Source organism: Bufo gargarizans, chromosome 2, assembly GCF_014858855.1.
Source record: "Bufo gargarizans isolate SCDJY-AF-19 chromosome 2, ASM1485885v1, whole genome shotgun sequence".
In the NCBI taxonomy this organism is placed as follows: Eukaryota; Metazoa; Chordata; class Amphibia; order Anura; family Bufonidae; genus Bufo; species Bufo gargarizans.
Genome location: NC_058081.1, coordinates 268,244,539 through 268,263,695, shown reverse-complemented (window position 1 = coordinate 268,263,695; position 19,157 = coordinate 268,244,539). Strand labels below are relative to the sequence as shown.

Genomic DNA, 19,157 nt, shown 5'->3' with positions numbered 1-19,157 from the left:
AAATTACAAGTGATAAAGTTAAAAAACTATCTGTCTGCATGAATTATGGTTAGTTGAATTTGGACCGAAGTTTTGAAATTTTTTTAGTCAATGTGAATTCGTATTTCCACACGCCCAGGAACGCAATATGACCCATAATACCCATAGTGCAACCATCCAATCCACCGGTAGCCAACCCCTGTGATGTCACAGCCCTATAAAACTCTCATCCCGTGCGATCTTCACCATTGTCCTGTGAACTGAGCATAGGGAGAGACGTGGCAAGTTTTCATGTACTTTTGTCGCTGCAAAAATCCAGCGGCCATGTTTGATCCATCCACCATGTTCGGCCATCTTGTCTTAACACTATTTATTTTAAAAGCAAAATACCACTAGGTGAATCCCTCAATTTTATTGCTTTGAGGAAGGTTTTATCTCCTCAATGCTGTGTACCATCACACAGGAGGACAGGGATCAGGGGAGCCGGAGCACACCCAGACAACCACAGCATCTGAAGGGTTAAAAGTCTACGATCGGCATTACAGCTGGACATTAGTTGCAGGTGTCTGCTCTTTAAAACAGCAGACATCCAGCGGCCATGGCGCCCGCTGCACATGCCAGTGGGCTCCATTTTTAAATGCCCAGCTGCCGGCGTAAATTTACTGTCGGTGGTTGGGAAATGGTTACCTTCCAAGCCTTCACACGGAGATTGATCGACCAAGTGGGAAGAACATGATTGGGCAGAGTGGCCTGGGTATACCTGAATAATTGCGATTTGTGACAAATTAATTTAATTTCTTAGCAAACTTTGACGAACCGGTCCTATTAAATATATTTAAAAACTTGGCTCACCTATAATTATGGTCATTGGATCATCTAATCAAATATGGGTGATGGCCTGGCAGGTTTGGTTGGAAGGTTCAATCTCTCAAATTCATTTTTTTATTATTAAAGGCTGCTGACTTTATTGTACTTGTGTGCCTGGAATTTCTCCACCACCACTTTATATATTGCAGCTATGGCTGAAATAGGGACTCATGTGGGATTTGAGTCCCAGAGGTGGAATAGGGGCCCCCACTATCCTACCTCCAGTTCTGAAACAAACCATGAAAAAATTTCCTTTACCTAATAGCAGCTTCCACATCATCTTTCGGTATTATAGTTGAGATGTCTCCAGGCATTGTAACGTAGAAATAGAAGGATATTCTTTTGGTTTCATTAAAAATATGGACATTTTCATCTCTATATAAAAAAAATAATTTAAGGATTAGATCATATTGTGATTATCTGATGATACTTTTCCTCTCTTTTTTTTTTTTCATAGAGCAAGTGCAAGTTCTTTCACCAATATGATGTGATCATGTGACCACTAATTGTCTATGGTTGAACTATCCAAAGTCCACTGAAAGAACATGGGCTGATATAAAAGGCAATTTATAGTCTGCAACCATACCAATTTGAGATTTACTGTGGCACTGGCCACCTTGGAGATCTGCTGAACCCAGCATTCATAATCATAGATCCCTATGGTGTTGTAAGCTCGGTTGAGCAGAACTCAGCAGGAGGGATTACTTCAGAGCACTGAGCTAAAGAGCTGCCTCAGCCTCCTCTGTGCTCTGCCTGTCAGGGATTACAATCCTACAGACAGCTGATAAGATCTTCAGCAGAGTGTGTATGAAGGGACTGAAGTGAAAGTACAGAGAGGATGGACAATACAGGCTGTTATGGGGCTGTGGCAATGTAGCAGAGTGCATACAAGTTTCATATAGCAGACTCCCACTGTTAATATCCACGATCGACGGTAAGGCCGACCATGTATATTTAACCCCTTAGATACCATGGTCAAATGTGACCATGGCGTCTGAGAGGAATAAAACCCAGAAGCATGCTGCCGGGGAAGGAACGCTTTTCCCTGGCGGAGATAGGGGAAAGCGTTCTATGCTGGTAATGAGTCTGTCCTAGGCTTCCAGGCTCATTACCTGTATATATTACAATTCAGGCCAGCACTTGGAGCACTGAATTGTAATATAGAAATTTCTTTATAGAAGAATGGCGCAAATTCCATTATTCTATACTAATTGCAATCTGATGATTGCAAGTCAGGGTACACTTGGAGATATAGAAAATTTTTTAAAAATATATTATAAAATTCAAATCACTCCCCCTTTCCCCCAAATAAAAAAAAATAAAAAAAAATAAATAACATCATGGGCATCACCGCTTGTGAAAATGCCCATACTATTAAAATATAAAAAAAATTATCCCATACTTTGAAGAACAGAAAAAAAAAGTCCAATTTGCAGTTTTTTCATCACTTCACTTTCCCAAAATATTGAATAAAAAAGTGATCAAAAAGTCATTCACACCCCAAAATAGTATTAGCAAAAATGACAGATCGTCCTGCAAAATATGAGCCCCAACACATCTAGACATAACTACAAAAAAGTTATGGGGGGTCATAATATGGCAATTTTTTTTTTCAGTATTAAAATGCAAGATCAACGGCAGTATCACCATAATCGTACTGACTCGGAGAATGAAGCGCACAAGTCAATTTTACCGCATAGTGAATGCCATAAAAACAAAACCCATAAATCTGTGGCAGAATTGTGTGTTTTTTTTTTCCCAATTCCGCCCCATTTGGAACTTTTTGGAGCTATGGCTCCAGGAAGGCAGGGAGCAGGGTTAATATCTGATCGATGAGGGTACGATACCCAGCACTTCCATGAACAGCTGTTCCCTGCAGCCTTCTGCTCTGGAACCAGTACATTGAATGGAGCAGGAAGAACTGCTCCATTCAAAGTGTAATAGCCCTACTGGGTTACTGCAGTTCAGCTCCCATTGAAGTAAATGGAGCTGCGCAGAAGTAAGGCTACTTTCACACTAGTGTTTTCAATTCCGCTATTGAGATCCGTCAATCAGATCCTCAATAGCGGATGAAAACGCTTCAGTTTTGTCCCCATTCATTGTCAATGCGAAAAAAACGTAACTGAACGAAACAGAATGCACCAAAATGCATTCCGTTCTGTTTGGTTGAGCTCCCATCGCGGACTGAATAATGCTTCAAGCAGAGTTTTTCTGTCCGCGATGTGGTGCGGAGCAAGACGGATCTGTCCTGACACACAATGTAAGTCAATGGGGACAGATATGTTTTCTCAGACACAATAGAAAACAGATCCGTCCCCCATTAACTTTCAATGGTGTTCATGACGGATCCGTCATGGCTTTAGAAGACATAATACAACCGGAAGAGTTCATGGCGGATGTATGCGGTTGTATTATTGTAACGGAAGCTTGATGGATCCACAAAAAATGCCAGTGTGAAAGTAGCCTAACCCGGCACAGCCACTACACTTCGAACAGAGCTGTGCCATTTTCAGCTCAGGAAGCTGCGCAAAGCAGATGATCGTGGGGGTAGGGAGTGTCGGACCCTCACTGATCTGATATTGATAGGATAGGTCTTTAATATCCGAAGTCTGGAAAACTCCTTTAAATATATAAAAGAATTAAATAGAGTTCAGGAGGGAAATGTTTTAAAGGAAACTGAACACAAGAACCATGTCAGAAAATATTATTTTACTGAAAGCGTCGTAGATGCTCGGAACAAACTATCCTAAGATAAAATGAATAGGAAATGACTGATCGGGCAGACTAGATGGACCATGAGGTCACTCTGGTGTTATCCTTCTATATACTTACGAAAACTCCAACACCTGCTTCTTCTCAGTAGCATAGAATTTGGTCATGGCGTAAGCAATTGTTGACCTGAACAGATTCAGCTCACTGGTGTCCCACGTATACTGCAAAGTTATAAGAAAGAATTAGAATGAGAAACGGTTATTATTTTAGGAGGGGCGTAGGTATAGGGGTGCAGAGGTCGCAGTTGCACCTAGGAGGAAGCTCCTGGTTGAAGAAGGTAAGATTACAAATGGCACTTGGTAGGGGCCCTTCTTTGGGGTGATACACAACATATATTAGCATATAATATATAGATTAGAAGTCATGGTTATTTGTGCTGTGTCAAGGAGCTGAATTTTGTGAGTTATCATAGGAGCCAGTTCGTCATTGTAAGATATTGCTGGTGCAGTCCATAGAATAGCCAAATCACATTTTTACGTTTTAAAGGAAATGTGTCACCAAAAAGTTTATCTGCCAGTTTAAACCAGATAGTCACACGTATCCTTTTTGTCTAATCTGTTTTTATTTTCTGATTGTAGATATTTTTAATTCTATTTCCTGAACATTATTATGGGGGCGGCCATCTTGCCTGAGCTGTTCCTAACAGCATTTACAAAGCATTAAGAAAATTGCTTTACAGCAGCCCCATGGGACATAGAAACAATGGTCAGGAGGGGACCTCAGTGACTTCTATGGGAGAGTTTCCTAGGCATGATCTGTGACCTGTGCAGGGGTCATTGTAGAAGGGAAGAATAGATAAGCTGTGACAATCACCTATTGTGAATGGAGGATCCTGTCTTATCTATACACAGAGGTGATATCATTACAGGCAGGATTAGAATGACAGTGGCCATAGTGACCAGTGTGAAAACTGCAGGATTTCTGGTTTTAGTTCAAATATAAAAAGTAACATGAAAAATTAAAAGTAGCCATCAAAATGTATTAAAAAATATGTTAAACATAAAATGTTTTAAAGGAAATGTGTCACCCAAAATTTTAACTGCCAGTTAAAACCAGATAGTAACACATCTCCTTTTTTTTTCTAATGTTTTTATTTTCTGATTGTAGATTTTTTTTTGTTTTTATTTTCTCTTTATTTTTTCTGATTTAAACAGCAGGATATTTTCTGATGACCCATTCCCCACATCCGAGCCCTGAGACCCATTCTTCCTTCCAGAACAGATAAAAATGTGACCGCTGATGGAGGTCTGATGTGACCGAAACGTCCGATCTAGATATTCTGTTTGTACCTTGAAGATAAATATTGGGCAATTGGATGAAACTACCGCAAAACTATATAAATATTTTAATTGCAACACTGAAAATCTGTGTGCCTCAATTTCACTGTACATTCCCTTTACGGACCAAATGTTCCAGGTTTTGACTCCCGCGTCCTCTGATCGCCCTAGGTTGGTCATTTTGTGGTGTAGCTTTAGAACAATCATTACATCTATATATTTTTATTTCTAAGTACAAAAATTACACAGGAAGCTACTTCTTTTTTTGCACAAACCTCAACTCTGTATAAATGTGCACAAGATCATGCAGCAAGCATCCATATCTCCACTGTGCACCAATGGTAGTGACATCTTTAAGATCCCATTCGTTGTAAGTTAAATGGGGCACAATCAAAATTTCTAAAATTAAATTCACCATGACTGCATTTTAGAAGATAAAAACCAAAAAGCCCCAGATCACGTTCTCACAAGAAAATATGGTGGTCAGCTTACCGCTTTATCTCCCAGCCCAGCTATGAGACTTATCCTCACTTTGATTGCATTGCTTGTGTCTGTGCCTGTGTCTGAAATTAGAAAAAATATTATTTTAGTGACTGTTTTCACCGGGTTTAACAGGCTGATAAATGCCTTTACATGAAAAGGTGAAAATATATAGACTATGATGTACTGATCTGGCACCTCAAAAGTATGGTAGCGCCATGTGTATGGAGCCCACATGAAGCCATACAGTTCCTTCATGCTGAGTCATAGGCATGCTATATACCACTGTATGGTTCCTCCCTACAGCATAATATTACAGAGTTATTCAACCCCAGAACCAATGGAGCTAGGGAGGAATAGCTCTATACTATGGCGTCTCAAGGGCATACATAAAAATGTATAAAAAGGCCCTACAGAAGTAAATGGGTTTGTACAACTAGGTACAGGAACTGAAGTATTATAGTGCTTAGACATGTGCAGCGCTCCTTCCTCTTACTTCTCTTAGGCTACTTCACACTGGGAGCCTCAGGGTCCAGCAGGCTGTTCTGGCGAGGGAACAGCCTGCCGGATCCTTGCTAACGCTAGCCTACCGTGCCGCCGGAAGTCTGCTCTGGCCCCAGTCACTATAATGGAGGCGGGCCGGAGGTCCGGTTGCAGCACGGCAAACATTATAGTGAATGGGGCCGGAGCGGACTTCTGGAGGCTAGCCTGCTGGACTTTGCTGCTAACAGTGTGAAAATAGCCTTAGGGGCTGCAGTGTTCATGCATTTATGGAATATCCTATTAAATACTGTTACAATGGCATTTCCCTTCAGCCATTATACTGTGTGCTCAGGTGACGGCTTATTTCGGATTTAAATTTATACTATTGTGTTCAATGGTAGTTCATGTTGCCACTGTTCTATAAGTCCTGGCTTCAGCTACTTGTAGGTGTGACATAGTGCCTATGTGCTTGTATCTCTCCTCAGGTCAGTCTTGCTTGGGTTAAGATGCCCTCACATGTTGTGGAAACCCCTAATAGAAAGAAATGTCAATTCCTGCGTTCTGTCCCGCTGTGGAATATTAATTCCGCAAAAGAACAGAACGCAAATATTGTTTTGTTGCAAATTTCCTGTACCTGAGTTTGTGTCTTGCCCCTGGCTGTGCAACACAGATTCTGCTTATTCAGTGATGTGGTTTATATTTGTCCGCCTGGTCTTTTCAGATTCTGTTGGATCCTTGCACTTTATGTCAATGTCTAGATTCTGTTTGTCCTTTGGCAGTCGTCCTTATCTGTTATCCAGCTCTGTTTGCCATGTACTTGAGTCTGCCTTGCCAAGTCTCTGTATCTGGACCTGCTATGTCTGAACTTGTCCTAGTGTTCTGAGCCTGTTCCATCTTGCTATGTTTCTGCTCACATACGTGCTGTGTCTGAACTGTCTCCTGAAGTGCCACATGTATTCGCTATGTCTGAATGGGTTCCTGAAATCCATATGTTTGGGTTCCTGAAGTCTATCTGTCTGCCAGTGCTCCATGTTTTGACTGATGTCTGTATTACATGTTTTCCTTGGATTTGCTTGTCTGGTTTTGAATTAATGACTTGCCTGTGCTTCTGGTGCTTTGCACTAGTTTCTTTGACCCGCGTGTGTCAGCTGCCAACTATACCTGGACTATCCCAGGAGGAAGCGGTCTGGTTGCTAACCCACAGCGAAGTCCACATCTCTGTACCTTGGAGGCGCCAGAATAACACCCTTAGGGTTAGCCCTATGCCAAACCTAGCTAGTGCTGACCCTATGCCAGATAGCTGCTCCGTCTATTGCTGTCATGTCACTGTATATACTGTCACTGTATATAATGTCATTATATAAAACTTGGGGGAGGCCCATCTTTCAGGCATCCTCCTCCCGCTGGGCTCCTTTTGAGTTTAGGCCCTGAAGCAGATGCTTCTACTGCTTCCAGTATAGCTACGTCCCTGAGTGGTTCCACAACCACTGTCTGTAACAAATACTAAGTTTAGGTGATGGAAAATCCTCTGTTTAAAGCATAGCGCCACTTTGGAGCAATATTAATTGCTAATTAGAATAAAACTGCATTTTAAGTTGTATGACTGTACTGACCCTGATTCCTGCAGAATTTAATTATGCCCACAACTGACCACAGATTGCTGACGCAATTGTACTTAACAAGGGGCCTTCAAACTAAAGCAATGGACTGAGATTTACAGTTCATATTCTATGAAAGCATACTTACCAACATTGCAGTTGGTACATTTGGGGCATGTAAGCCTCACCCCACCAGGACCACCCACTTAGGGGAAGGGCCTACACAAAAACTGACCCTTTTAGGCCTGGGAAGCCACAAATTTGCCAGGACTGTCTCAGAAAATTAGAGATTAATTCCCCAAGCCTTTGTTTTCAAATAGTGTAGTTAAATCATGAATTTTTCACCTGAGGAGATCCATAGATATTACTCTTGATGCATTCTGGTGCAGAAAGTCAAATTTTAGGACATGCATCCTTTCCTGAAAAGCCACACCTCCTTGTCAAAAGAGTCAAAGAAACTGTCTAAAACACTAGATGCAATTATTGTGCCAAATTGTTTCAAAAATGTGCAAAAATTCTAGACAAAATCGAGCCCACAGAGTCAACAGTGAATCTGAGCCCATTTCTGTTTTGTTGTTATGACATTTCATGTACATGTCACAACTCATTGGGCCTCAGGGTTAACCATAGAACAAAATCTGATTCCAGCTTTAATTTTCCCAACGTAGTTTTGACAATGATCGAAGTGACCTCATGTGGTTTCTTATGATAGTTTTATGCATGATTCCCATGAAGGTGTCATACATGTACATGAAATTTTGCCATGACTGCCAAATATATCAATAACCAAGACACAATATGAAAAAAGTTGTGCACAAGTTGCAACTGAAGTAATCAAAAACTCCAACACGACTATGGATTCCATAGCTTGTAGCACTGCAAAAAGTCTTTGTAATGGACAAGAGTTAGAAAATAAAATTAATTTACATGGGTCCCACGCGGTATTCCAGCCAACATATCTATTATTGGCTTTATTATTCTGTTGTAACCATTCATACAATGGTTGAAAATAGCTTAGCAGGGGTTGGGCATCCATCTTTGTTCCCCCTGTGATGCTCTCCAGGGCTTCTGTCCAAGGCTTTGAGTTTCCGAGTCGCAACATGGACCTGTAAAATACATTACTTATGAAGACATGCTTAGATAATAGCTTTTTACAATTTTTGTTCCTAGTACAAGAGGTCCATAGGTCACGTACAGTAGTTTATCCCCTGCAGCTGTGGAGTTAGTGATGTCACAAGTGTGAAGAGGACCAACATGATTAGCAGCTATACAGAGTGCATCCTGGAACTGGAACTGGTAGATGGTCCGTGTGTAATATCTGCAGGACAAGCACAGGGAAAAGACGCTATATATCAGTATCTTATCACAACGCCATTGGCAATCATTAGATGTAATGTTGCAATGCCACAATGGGTTCCTCAACAATGGGTCAAGGCTCACCCAAGTGCATGTTCCCAGGTACTGTAGGCCAGAACAATCATTGTCCAGGACCTGAGTATACAAACAGGCTGCAGGAACAGCCTAGCAGATGATACCTGTCGGTTGGCAGAGACCATGTAGATACAGTAATACCTTGAGTCTGGGATAGGTAATAACTGTGTCTTCAACTTTAAAAGAGGTTTTCTGAGTGTTTAAATATGAAGACCTATTTTCAGGATAGGTCATCAATATGTGATGGGTGGAGGTCCGACTCCTAGCACCCCCGCTGATCAGCTGTTTGACAAGGCCTCAGCACTCTGGTGAGCACTGTGACCTCATCCTAGGCCAATGACACGTTCACCAGTCACATGGTCATGGTGCAGCTTAATCCCATTCAAGTGAATTGGGCTAAGCTGCAGTCAAGCACAGCTGCTATCCATTGGGTGGCGCTTTGCTTGGTAAGTTGGAAGGAGGCCGCAGCGTTCCCCAGAGCACCATGGCCTCTTCAAACAGCTGATCAGTGAGGGTGCCGGGAGTCAGATCATCCCCCCCTCCATCACATACTGATGACCTATCTTGTGAATGTATGTGCAAAACCATATACCTACAGCATGGCGTATTATTACTATGTACAGTACCTGATAAAAGAATAATCATTCGCCACATGGAAAAGGGCTGGAGGATCACAGTATGAGTCGTCATGGGGAACAGGCTCTACTACACCAACAAGCCTTCGCCTAGAGGAAACAAATAGATCAGATCATTATAAAAGTAATATGTTTGCATTTAACAGGTAAAAGACTAAAGGCCTCTTTACAAGGGAATATGATTGGGGCAATTATCAGGAAGAAGCATAATGCTGATTCCCAATAACTGCCCTTTGTAAAGGTGCCACCAATCACCCGATAAACAAGCAAATACTCGGTGAAAGCATTGCTATTGCAGTCATCTATAAACAGGGATCTGCTACTCAGAAACTATGATTCTCTATGGGGATGAGTGCTCACATGTCTCCATACAGAGGAGATTATTGCTGCATGTAAAGCAGGCAATTATCAAGCAGACAATCTTCGGTTTATTCCTGATAATTGCCTACTATGTTGGCCTATGTAAAGGGGCCTTTAGTTCCATGCCCTTCCCGGTTTAATGGTTTTAAAGGGGTCAATTGAACTGTTCATTGCTGGAATTCAAGTATATGCATTTTGTATGGAAACCTTCTTTACAAAAAATAAATATAAATTGTACTTAAATTCTACTGCCTGTAAGCAACACTAAATGTAGAAGATACACACAACTCCTTCCTTAAGTGGAACCTGTTAGGAGATTGCCCATGGTTTTGGCTGCATGAAATCTTGACAGACTACTGCATGACAAATAGCTATGTTTAAGGCTATATTCACACGACCGTAGTGTTTTGTGGTTCGCAAATTGCTGATCCACCTCTTCAATTGCGGACAAGAATAAGAAATGCACAATCTTTTTTACGGGGCCGCGGAACGAAACTATGGATGCGGACAGCACACGGTGTGCTGTCCCCATCTTTTGCTGCCCCATTGAATTTAATGGGTCCGCATGTCCCATGTGAATGAGCCCTTACTCTGCAATACTGAAGACTTTCAGAGAAAACTGCTTAAAATCAAGCCAACATTTGGTAGAAGAGGTATCAGGGCAACTCCCCACTTGCTTCTGACCACCCAGCTAAATTGACAAGTCTCTCCCTATCTACAGTCGTGGACAAAAGTTTTGAGAATTACATAAATATTGGAAATTGGAAAAGTTGCTGCTTAAGTTTTTATAATAGCAATTTGCATATATTCCAGAATGTTATGAAGAGTGATCAGATGAATTGCATAGTCCTTCTTTGCCATGAAAACTAACTTAATCCCCAAAAAAACTTTCCACTGCATTTCATTGCTGTCATTAAAGGGCCTGCTGAGATCATTTCAGTAATCGTCTTGTTAACTCAGATGAGAATGTTGACAAGCACAAGGCTGGAGATCATTATGTCAGGCTGATTGGGTTAAAATGGCAGACTTGACCTGTTAAAAGGAGGGTGATGCTTGAAATCATTGTTCTTCCATTGTTAACCATGGTGACCTGCAAAGAAACGCGTGCAGCCATTATTGCGTTGCATAAAAATGGCTTCACAGGCAAGGATATTGTGGCTACTAAGATTGCACCTCAATCAACAATTTATAGGATCATCAAGAACTTCAAGGAAAGAGGTTCAATTCTTGTTAAGAAGGCTTCAGGGCGTACAAGAAAGTCCAGAAAGCGCCAGGATCGTCTCCTAAAGAGCATTCAGCTGCGGGATCGGAGTGCCACCAGTGCAGAGCTTGCTCAGGAACGGCAGCAGGCAGGTGTGAGCGCATCTGCACACACAGTGAGGCGAAGACTTTTGGAAGATGGCCTGGTGTCAAGAAGGGCAGCAAAGAAGCCACTTCTCTCCAAAAAACCATCCAGGGACAGATTGATCTTCTGCAGAAAATATGGTGAATGGACTGCGGCAAAGTCATATTCTCCGATGAAGCCTCTTTCCGATTGTTTGGGGCATAAGGAAAAAAGCTTGTCCGGAGAAGAAAAGGTGAGCGCTACCATCAGTCCTGTGTCATGCCAACAGTAAAGCATCCTGAGACCATTCATGTGTGGGGTTGCTTCTCATCCAAGGGAGTGGGCTCACTCACAAATTTGCCCAAAAACACAGCCATGAATAAAGAATGGTACCAAAACACCCTCCAACAGCAACTTCGTCCAACAATCCAACAACAGTTGAAGAACAATGCATTTTCCAGCACAATGGAGCACTGTGCCATAAGGCAAAAGTGATAACAAAGTGGTTTGGGGACCAAAACGTTGACATTTTGGGTCCATGGCCTGGAAACTCCCCAGATCTTAATCCCATTGAGAACTTGTGGTCAATCCTCAAGAGGCGGGTGGACAAACAAAAACCCACTAATTCTGACAAACTCCAAGAAGTGATTATGAAAGAATGGGTTGCTATCAGTCAGGAATTGGCCCAGAAGTTGATTGAGAGCATGCCCAGTCGAATTGCAGAGGTCCTGAAAAAGAAGGGCCAACACTGCAAATACTGACTCTTTGCATAAATGTCATGTAATTGTCGATAAAAGCCTTTGAAACGTATGAAGTGCGTGTAATTATATTTCACTACATCACAGAAACAACTGAAACAAAGATCTAAAAGCAGTTTAGCAGCAAACTTTGTGAAAACTAATATTTGTGTCATTCTCAACACTTTTGGCCACGACTGTACATGTAGGAATATATCAATTCTTCTCTACATGTGCCAGGAGATAAGCCATTTTCCCTTCCACCTTCTCCCAAACCTCTCTCTGGCTGTAAGGTGACTGACTTCAGAAGGAACCCTCTCCCCTCCTGCTCTATCTGCAGTAAGAGACCAAGAATGCTAAGGCACGCCCTCAAAAGAGATCATGAAGAAAGTATTATGAAGGAAGTTTTCTACACGACTGTTTAATATAGGAACATCCTAAATGAGAAACAATGGAGAAGGTCACCTGGTCATTTCTAAGATTAAAGTGGCCATACACCTTAGACAGCTTGCTCGGCCAACAACTAATCCATCCAATTGCAACGGGCGCCTCCCCCCAGGGCCCTCTCTATAACGCGTTGCAGGTGTAGGAATGAGGAGTGGTATAGTGCGGCCTAAAATGTCTCTTTATGGATACGGCTGGACCCCAGGCTTTGGCTCTGAAGCAATAAATAGGGGGAATAATTGAGGGATAAAAGAATAACTTGAGTCCAGACCTTGTATGTAGTTGAACAGCAGCTTTACTTTGCATAAACGTTCTCCAAAATGGTTTACAGACTTTGTCTTGGTCCCAGCAGGCTTTAGCATGAAACTGGCAAGCAAACTCGACTCTGCAACATCTGTTTTTCTCTGGCTCTGCTGTACCGACCTTGCTTCTTGTTGTATGCTGCACTTCTCTTTGTATGGTCTGTCTCTAGATTAGGCCAGGGAACTTTCCTCCTGGCTCCTGAGGCTCTAAGCTTTGACCTCCATGGCCAGCAGAGCTGAGGGTGCTCTGGCTGGCTTGGGCACGTCCAACAGAGATATGCCCCTGCACACCCGTCCCCTAGCAGGGGATAAGCTATACTAACTGGAACTTTTCCACACCCTTCCTGCAGGAAGTGGTACTTGCCCACCTCTCTCCAGAGGGGGGGGGGGGGGGTAGAATGGAATGAAAGGTTCCATTCTATCTAACTGTAGCTCTGCCATATTTGCTGCTACCTGCTGGTGAACCAGGCACATTACATATGAACAGTTACATAACATTAGAAATGCACAGTGTGCAGGACCTAGAATAAATGCATAAGATGACATGAGGTAAGACCAATAAAGACAGTAGCAAGGTCCATAAGTAGTAACACCACTCTGGGGTGTTACACAATTCCATCGGACTCCCGCCCACTCCATACACACGCACTTTCAGCCCAGCTGAACATGAATGACCCACTGCCAGACACCTCTGGCACCTTATCTCCCTTGAGAACATAAGGCTTGGGTCCTAAGGAAATCTCAAGCCCTGTCTAAAAGGTTGACCATTGACTTATAGGATAGCTACCTTCCAACAGGTGGCACCAGAGGCACAACTTTCTTTTCTGTTTTTGAAAGAGAGATAATTTGCATATCTTTTTCCCAGAGGGACATTGCCTGGCTTACAAGACCCTTCATGAGATAAGTAATATTTTCAGCCAGGGCTGTGCATACAGTCTATTGCATATCCTATTTGGAAAATACACTCTCTAATAATTCCTTTTGGCCTCCTGCACAGGAACGTGTGCGCCTCGTGGTCGTGCTGCAGGCCGCAATGCACGAACACCGTCCGTGGGGCAGCAGATCGCAGACCCATTCACTTTAATGGGTCCGCGATCCAGCCGTTCCGCAAAAAGATAGGACATGATTTATCTTTTTGTGCTTCCGTAGTGCTTCCGTAGGGTTCCATTCCGTGCTTTCGTTCCGCACCTTTTCCAGATTTGCGGACCCATTGAAGTGAATGGGTCCGCATCCATGATGCGGAATGCACACAGAACGTGCCCGTGTATTGCGGATCCGCAAATGCGGTCCGCAATACGGCCACGTAGCGCACACGTTCGTCTGCAATAGGCCTTTAGATCATAAATTGGATCGGATCTTAACACAAGAGAAAGTATATATATATAAAAATATTTCCTTTGCCAAGATCCAATCCTTCGAGGAGAGAGGGGATCTCCAGAATGTGATAAAAAGGAGCCTTATCAGGTCTGAAGGCCTCATCAGTCTAGGACAGAATCGAAGGTCTCTCTGAAGTGGATTATTCTTGAAAATATCTTTAATTTCATTTACCGGATTATTTTTGAACTAGAAATAACAACACGATAAAACTGGTCAGTTCCTACTACTGCTTACTTCATCTCCCACCAGGTCTTCATCCATTGATCCTTTGGGATTTTACCACTGAATACGTCCCATCTCCATTGCTCCAACATATATGTGAAAGGCATTGTGCCGACAATAGTAAGTGCTTGTCTAAGCAGGAAGTTTATCTCAGTTTCTGCAAATAATGTTAGAGATGGATTAATCTTTTAGAATGTTTTTTTTAACCCTGAATAAGTTTGGGTTAAAATCCCTGCCTGTATTTCCGTTGTTCTGCTCCATAATAGGAGCAGAACAACAAAAATAACAGAAATGGTGCCCAATGGCGCCAGACGGACAAAACCTGGTATTTTACCAAACAAAACAGTGTAGCATGTGAATTTGATATGGTTCATTGTCAAGAGATGTAATTTATGCTAAATGTGCACTTTCTGTGGAAAAAATGATTAATGTTGTTGTATTATGCACTTTGTGATCCAAAAAGGCTGTATAATAGAAGGAAGTAATTAACTGTCAGCTATTAGTTATATAAATATAGGAAATATATATCTGCTAAAAGTAAATATGTATAAGAAATGGAAGTGGGGCACACTCTTTAAGTATAGGGATCTTTATTGAAACATACTAGTTTAAATGACCACAGTAAGTGAAACAGTAACAATATAAAAATACAGTAGCAGTATAATATTGACTAGTGGGACAATCGCAATATAATATCAGCAATAAAAGAGTAGATGAATAATTTAGGCGGTATGAGTGGTAACAATAATATTTAAAATGACATATAGTGAAATAATACAATAAATAGAATAAAATATAAATAAAATGTATTAAATTCAATGATATCAATATAAGTAAGATCCCAATAAAGTATGGATTTCCTTAAACCAGGTTGGTAATAAATGTTAGTCTTCCATACGTTAATGCTCACTTCGGTACCAGTCCTTATAGTAAATATTTGAGAGGGTTAGAGATCCAGGCGTATATAACAGTACAAGTTTGTATAAACAATATATTAGCTGTTTATACGCACAGCGGCATCCCGCTGTATTGGTAGGAGGCGATCGCTTTCAGTGGGCTATGCAAGCTCTTACCCGAGGATCCTTGCTGCTGGATGATAACCCCTCGACTCGGCGTATTTTTTATGCCTTCAGTCTCAAGGGGTGATGTTCAGATTTGAATTTGGCGCCGGTAAAGTTTGTTTGCTCCACGTGGTTAGGTTCGTCTCACGTGTAGTAGCGTTTGTGGATGCCGGCAATTAACTGATACTTCGATAATCTCCAGACTTCCTCGGACTTGCAGACCCTCTCCTTTTGATAAGGGGGATACCAGACGCGTTTCGGGGATTTGCGGAAAAATACCACTGAAGAAGGGGTCTTTTTCCGCAAATCCCCGAAACGCGTCTGGTATCCCCCTTATCAAAAGGAGAGGGTCTGCAAGTCCGAGGAAGTCTGGAGATTATCGAAGTATCAGTTAATTGCCGGCATCTACAAACGCTACTACACGTGAGACGAACCTAACCACGTGGAGCAAACAAACTTTACCGGCCCTTTGCTTTTTCATATTGAGGCTGTCTAATACTTTTAAGCACAGTGAAAGTATGACATTTAGTCATTCATATTGCTTATGTATGTTAATTATTGCCATGATTTTGTTCCTCTGCAGTGTGCTGACACATACCATCTCAAAATCTGCCCAAAGGTTGTTCATTTGGCAGATTTCTAAACGGTAAATGAATTCCTGAAGTATTTACCTTTGTCATCTTCTACAAATGAAGGAGGCAGCAGCTGGAGAGATTTTAAGTGTTTGGGGGTTGCTGCGGAAAGAGACATGATTTCCCCCACAGCTTCATGGAAACCTTCGTTGGCGCCATCTCTCTGCAGCCATGGATGATAGTGGTATGCCATGTCGTACTGAATGTGTCCCAGCTCATGGTGGACAGTCAGAAAGTCTTCCATGTTTATTTTAGTGCACATCTTTATTCTGTTGACAGAATAGACAGAATCGTTATTGATATTACTTTTATTTTTTTAATATTCTCTGTATTATCTATTATTAACAGTACGGCCACATGTTCAGGTTTCCTGATGCCATTTTGGAAGGAAAAACAGGAGTGAATCCTAAAAAAGAGGAGAATTCATATCTGTCCTTTATACTGTCTCTCCTTTGATGATCTACTGCTGGTTTTGGCTTCCAAAACTGCATCAGAAAACCTGACTGTGTGGCCGAACCCTAACATAGTGATGACCAATTGAATAGGTCCTATTCCATAGCGTTATATCACAAAATCAGTTCTGGACCACAACACTGCTCACAGACCATTCCCCTGTTAGTTCCCCTTGTCATGCATCTGCATGAGAAAAAAAATTGTTTGCACCACGTTTTTCTTTTTTTAGAAGTTTCCAATAACAAGTCTTAATGTTTGATACCTAAAATCATTCAATCCCAAATCCCAGGCTGTGGGGTGGCAGACCGCTTTCCTCCCATCAGTGGGTTCCACAAGCATAGAATTAGTCCAGAAGTTATTGTTCAGAGCATACAGGTTAACAGACATGAAAAATTTCTCGGCTTCTTTGAACATTCTCTCCACAGTCCATCCCTGTAATTCAGAACACAGTATAAACACTATGATTTAAAAAAAAAATTGGGGGGCGCGGGGGGGGGGATCATGAAGAGCTTGCCACGTTATTGAGGTATTTTCATCTGGATATTTATGGCATGAAGAGAATATGCCATAAATGTCCGAAAGGTGTGAGTCCTACGCCTTATTTCAACAAGTTGGTCCTTATTCTGCATCTGCTGGGAAGGGGGATTTGCCCACATGTTCGGCTCTTTCTATTCACTTTTATAGTTTAAAAAAATAGCTGAGTAAGGCCCCTTGCAGACGAGCGTGTGCGGATTAGGTCCGGATGCGTTGCGAATGCGCGATTTCGAAAACAAATTAATTCAATTTTATCTGCGATTGCGTTCAGTTTTTATTGCGCTGGTGCAATGCGATTTAATGCATTTTTCACACGCGTGATAAAAAACGGAATGTTTACAAACAACATCTCTTAGTAACCATCAGTGAAAAATGCATTGCATCCGCACTTGCTTGCGGATGCAATGCGATTTTCACGCTGCCCCATTCACTTCTATAGAGCCAGCGTTGCATGAAAATCACATAACATAGAACTTGCTGCGATTTTCACGCAACGCACAAGTGATGCGTGAAAACCAACACACATGTACACAGCCCCATTGAAATGAATGGGTCCGGATTCCGTGCGGGAGCAATGCGTTCGCATCGCTCATTGCACCCGTGCAGAATACTCACTTGTGTGAAAGGGGCCTAAGCATCCCATCTCTGGGACCCACACCTATCAGACATTTATGGCATATCCTGTGGTTATTCCCCAAAAATGTCATGCCCCTTGTTTGGTTTTGCAACTCATCCACATTCAAGTGCATAAAAAATGCAAATAAAAACACTGCATGAGCTTTGTGTGGTATTGTAAGATTAATGGAGGATTACAATTTCTGGCTGCCGCCAGGGGCCTGGGGCTCCTGGGCGGGCCCAAAGTTGCCCAAAATGCCCATTAATATTCCTCTGGGTCTTAAGGCTTGGGCCCCAGATGTATTGTTCTGTGCGCCGCTTTTGAACAGTGTGGAAGGGTACATGAGCCAATGTCTCCCATCCCACCATTCACTCTCATAGCCCACAGGCCACAAGGCCTGAAGCCTAGGAGGCCATAGAGCAGTGGAAATGAAGGCAATCGTGTCGACATCATTACGACTGCCTGTACTTCATTGGGCATTATAAATACTAGAGGCAGTTCTGGGGGAGCATATTATAACCATGGGGGGGGCACAAAACTACTGAAGGCACTACTAGGAGCACTAAAGTGGTCATTATAACTCATGGGGGCACTATAGGGGGCAGTGTTACTACTGGGGTGCTATAGGGGGCATTATAACTGCTGGGAGCACTATAGGGGGCACTGTAGAAAATGTTTTAGATCTTTGAGTTCAGCTCATGCAAAATGGAAGCAAAACCGAAAGTGTTGCGTTTATAATTTTGTTCAGTGTAATTAGAGCACTCTGGTAGAGAATTACTATTGGTGGGACTTTTAGGAATAATTTTACTCTGGGGGTACTATCTTTATGGCACTATTATTTCTGCAGTGTAGTATTTGGGAGCATTGGGGAGCACAACAGGAACAGTATTAGGGGTGACATCAGGATGAAACTTTTGGAGCACGAAGAGGGGAAGGATGATGGAAAAGTGAGGAATCTAGGATGTCTGCAAACTCTGCAGAGATGAGACATGCCTGAAAGATGATGCTTTCAATGGAGAAGATGAGGAAAGAAAACATCTACATCAGAGAAGACATCACTGGATATAACAGGTATATAGTGCTGTATTCTCCTGTATGTTTGATTGTTTTTGAATGGTATGTCCATCTAAATATGCCTTTAGCACTAGGGCTGGGGGCAGGGGGTATACTCAATAGTATATATATATATATATATATATATATATATTTTATTTATTTATTTTCACTGATGGGGCCCAGGTCATGCAAGTATAGGGCCCTTGAAGAGAGTAGGTCCAGCACAGGTTGACTGTATTGCTGAAGAAAATGGGTAGTCAAAACCTTTGTCTTAGCAAGCAAGAGTGTAGATGGGGGCAAACAGATCCCCTGTACCAGGTGGTTAGGGTGCATTATGATGAATATATCAAGTATTAAAAACCACAATTATGTAGATTTTTCAGTATATTCCAGCATATCTGAAGTCTTACCTGTGCAACCATTGTAGGTGTAACATCAATGCTTTCTCTATCTGGATAGGGGACTACAAGAGGGTACAAATTTGTCCAAAATCTTCCCCACATGTCACCTTGAGGGA

The 19,157-nt window shown here is 42.0% G+C and overlaps 1 protein-coding gene and 1 long non-coding RNA gene across 2 annotated transcripts in view; one reads left to right on the top strand and one right to left on the bottom strand.

The window, feature by feature from the left end:
* LOC122927936 overlaps positions 1-19,157 on the top strand; it is a 248,526-nt gene that overhangs the window by 96,284 nt on the left and 133,085 nt on the right. The window lies entirely within an intron of this gene.
* The window catches only part of LOC122927935 (angiotensin-converting enzyme 2-like), a 75,670-nt gene that overhangs the window by 10,735 nt on the left and 45,778 nt on the right, over positions 1-19,157 (bottom strand). Inside the window, exons 7-16 of the mRNA XM_044280281.1 lie at positions 19,051-19,148; positions 16,697-16,866; positions 16,021-16,250; positions 14,301-14,445; positions 9,514-9,612; positions 8,652-8,774; positions 8,384-8,562; positions 5,388-5,458; positions 3,679-3,779; positions 1,105-1,221 (exon numbers count right to left, since the gene is read on the bottom strand). Of these exons, the coding sequence (XP_044136216.1) occupies positions 1,105-1,221; positions 3,679-3,779; positions 5,388-5,458; positions 8,384-8,562; positions 8,652-8,774; positions 9,514-9,612; positions 14,301-14,445; positions 16,021-16,250; positions 16,697-16,866; positions 19,051-19,148 (1,333 nt within the window). The remainder of the gene's footprint in view (positions 1-1,104; positions 1,222-3,678; positions 3,780-5,387; positions 5,459-8,383; positions 8,563-8,651; positions 8,775-9,513; positions 9,613-14,300; positions 14,446-16,020; positions 16,251-16,696; positions 16,867-19,050; positions 19,149-19,157) is intronic.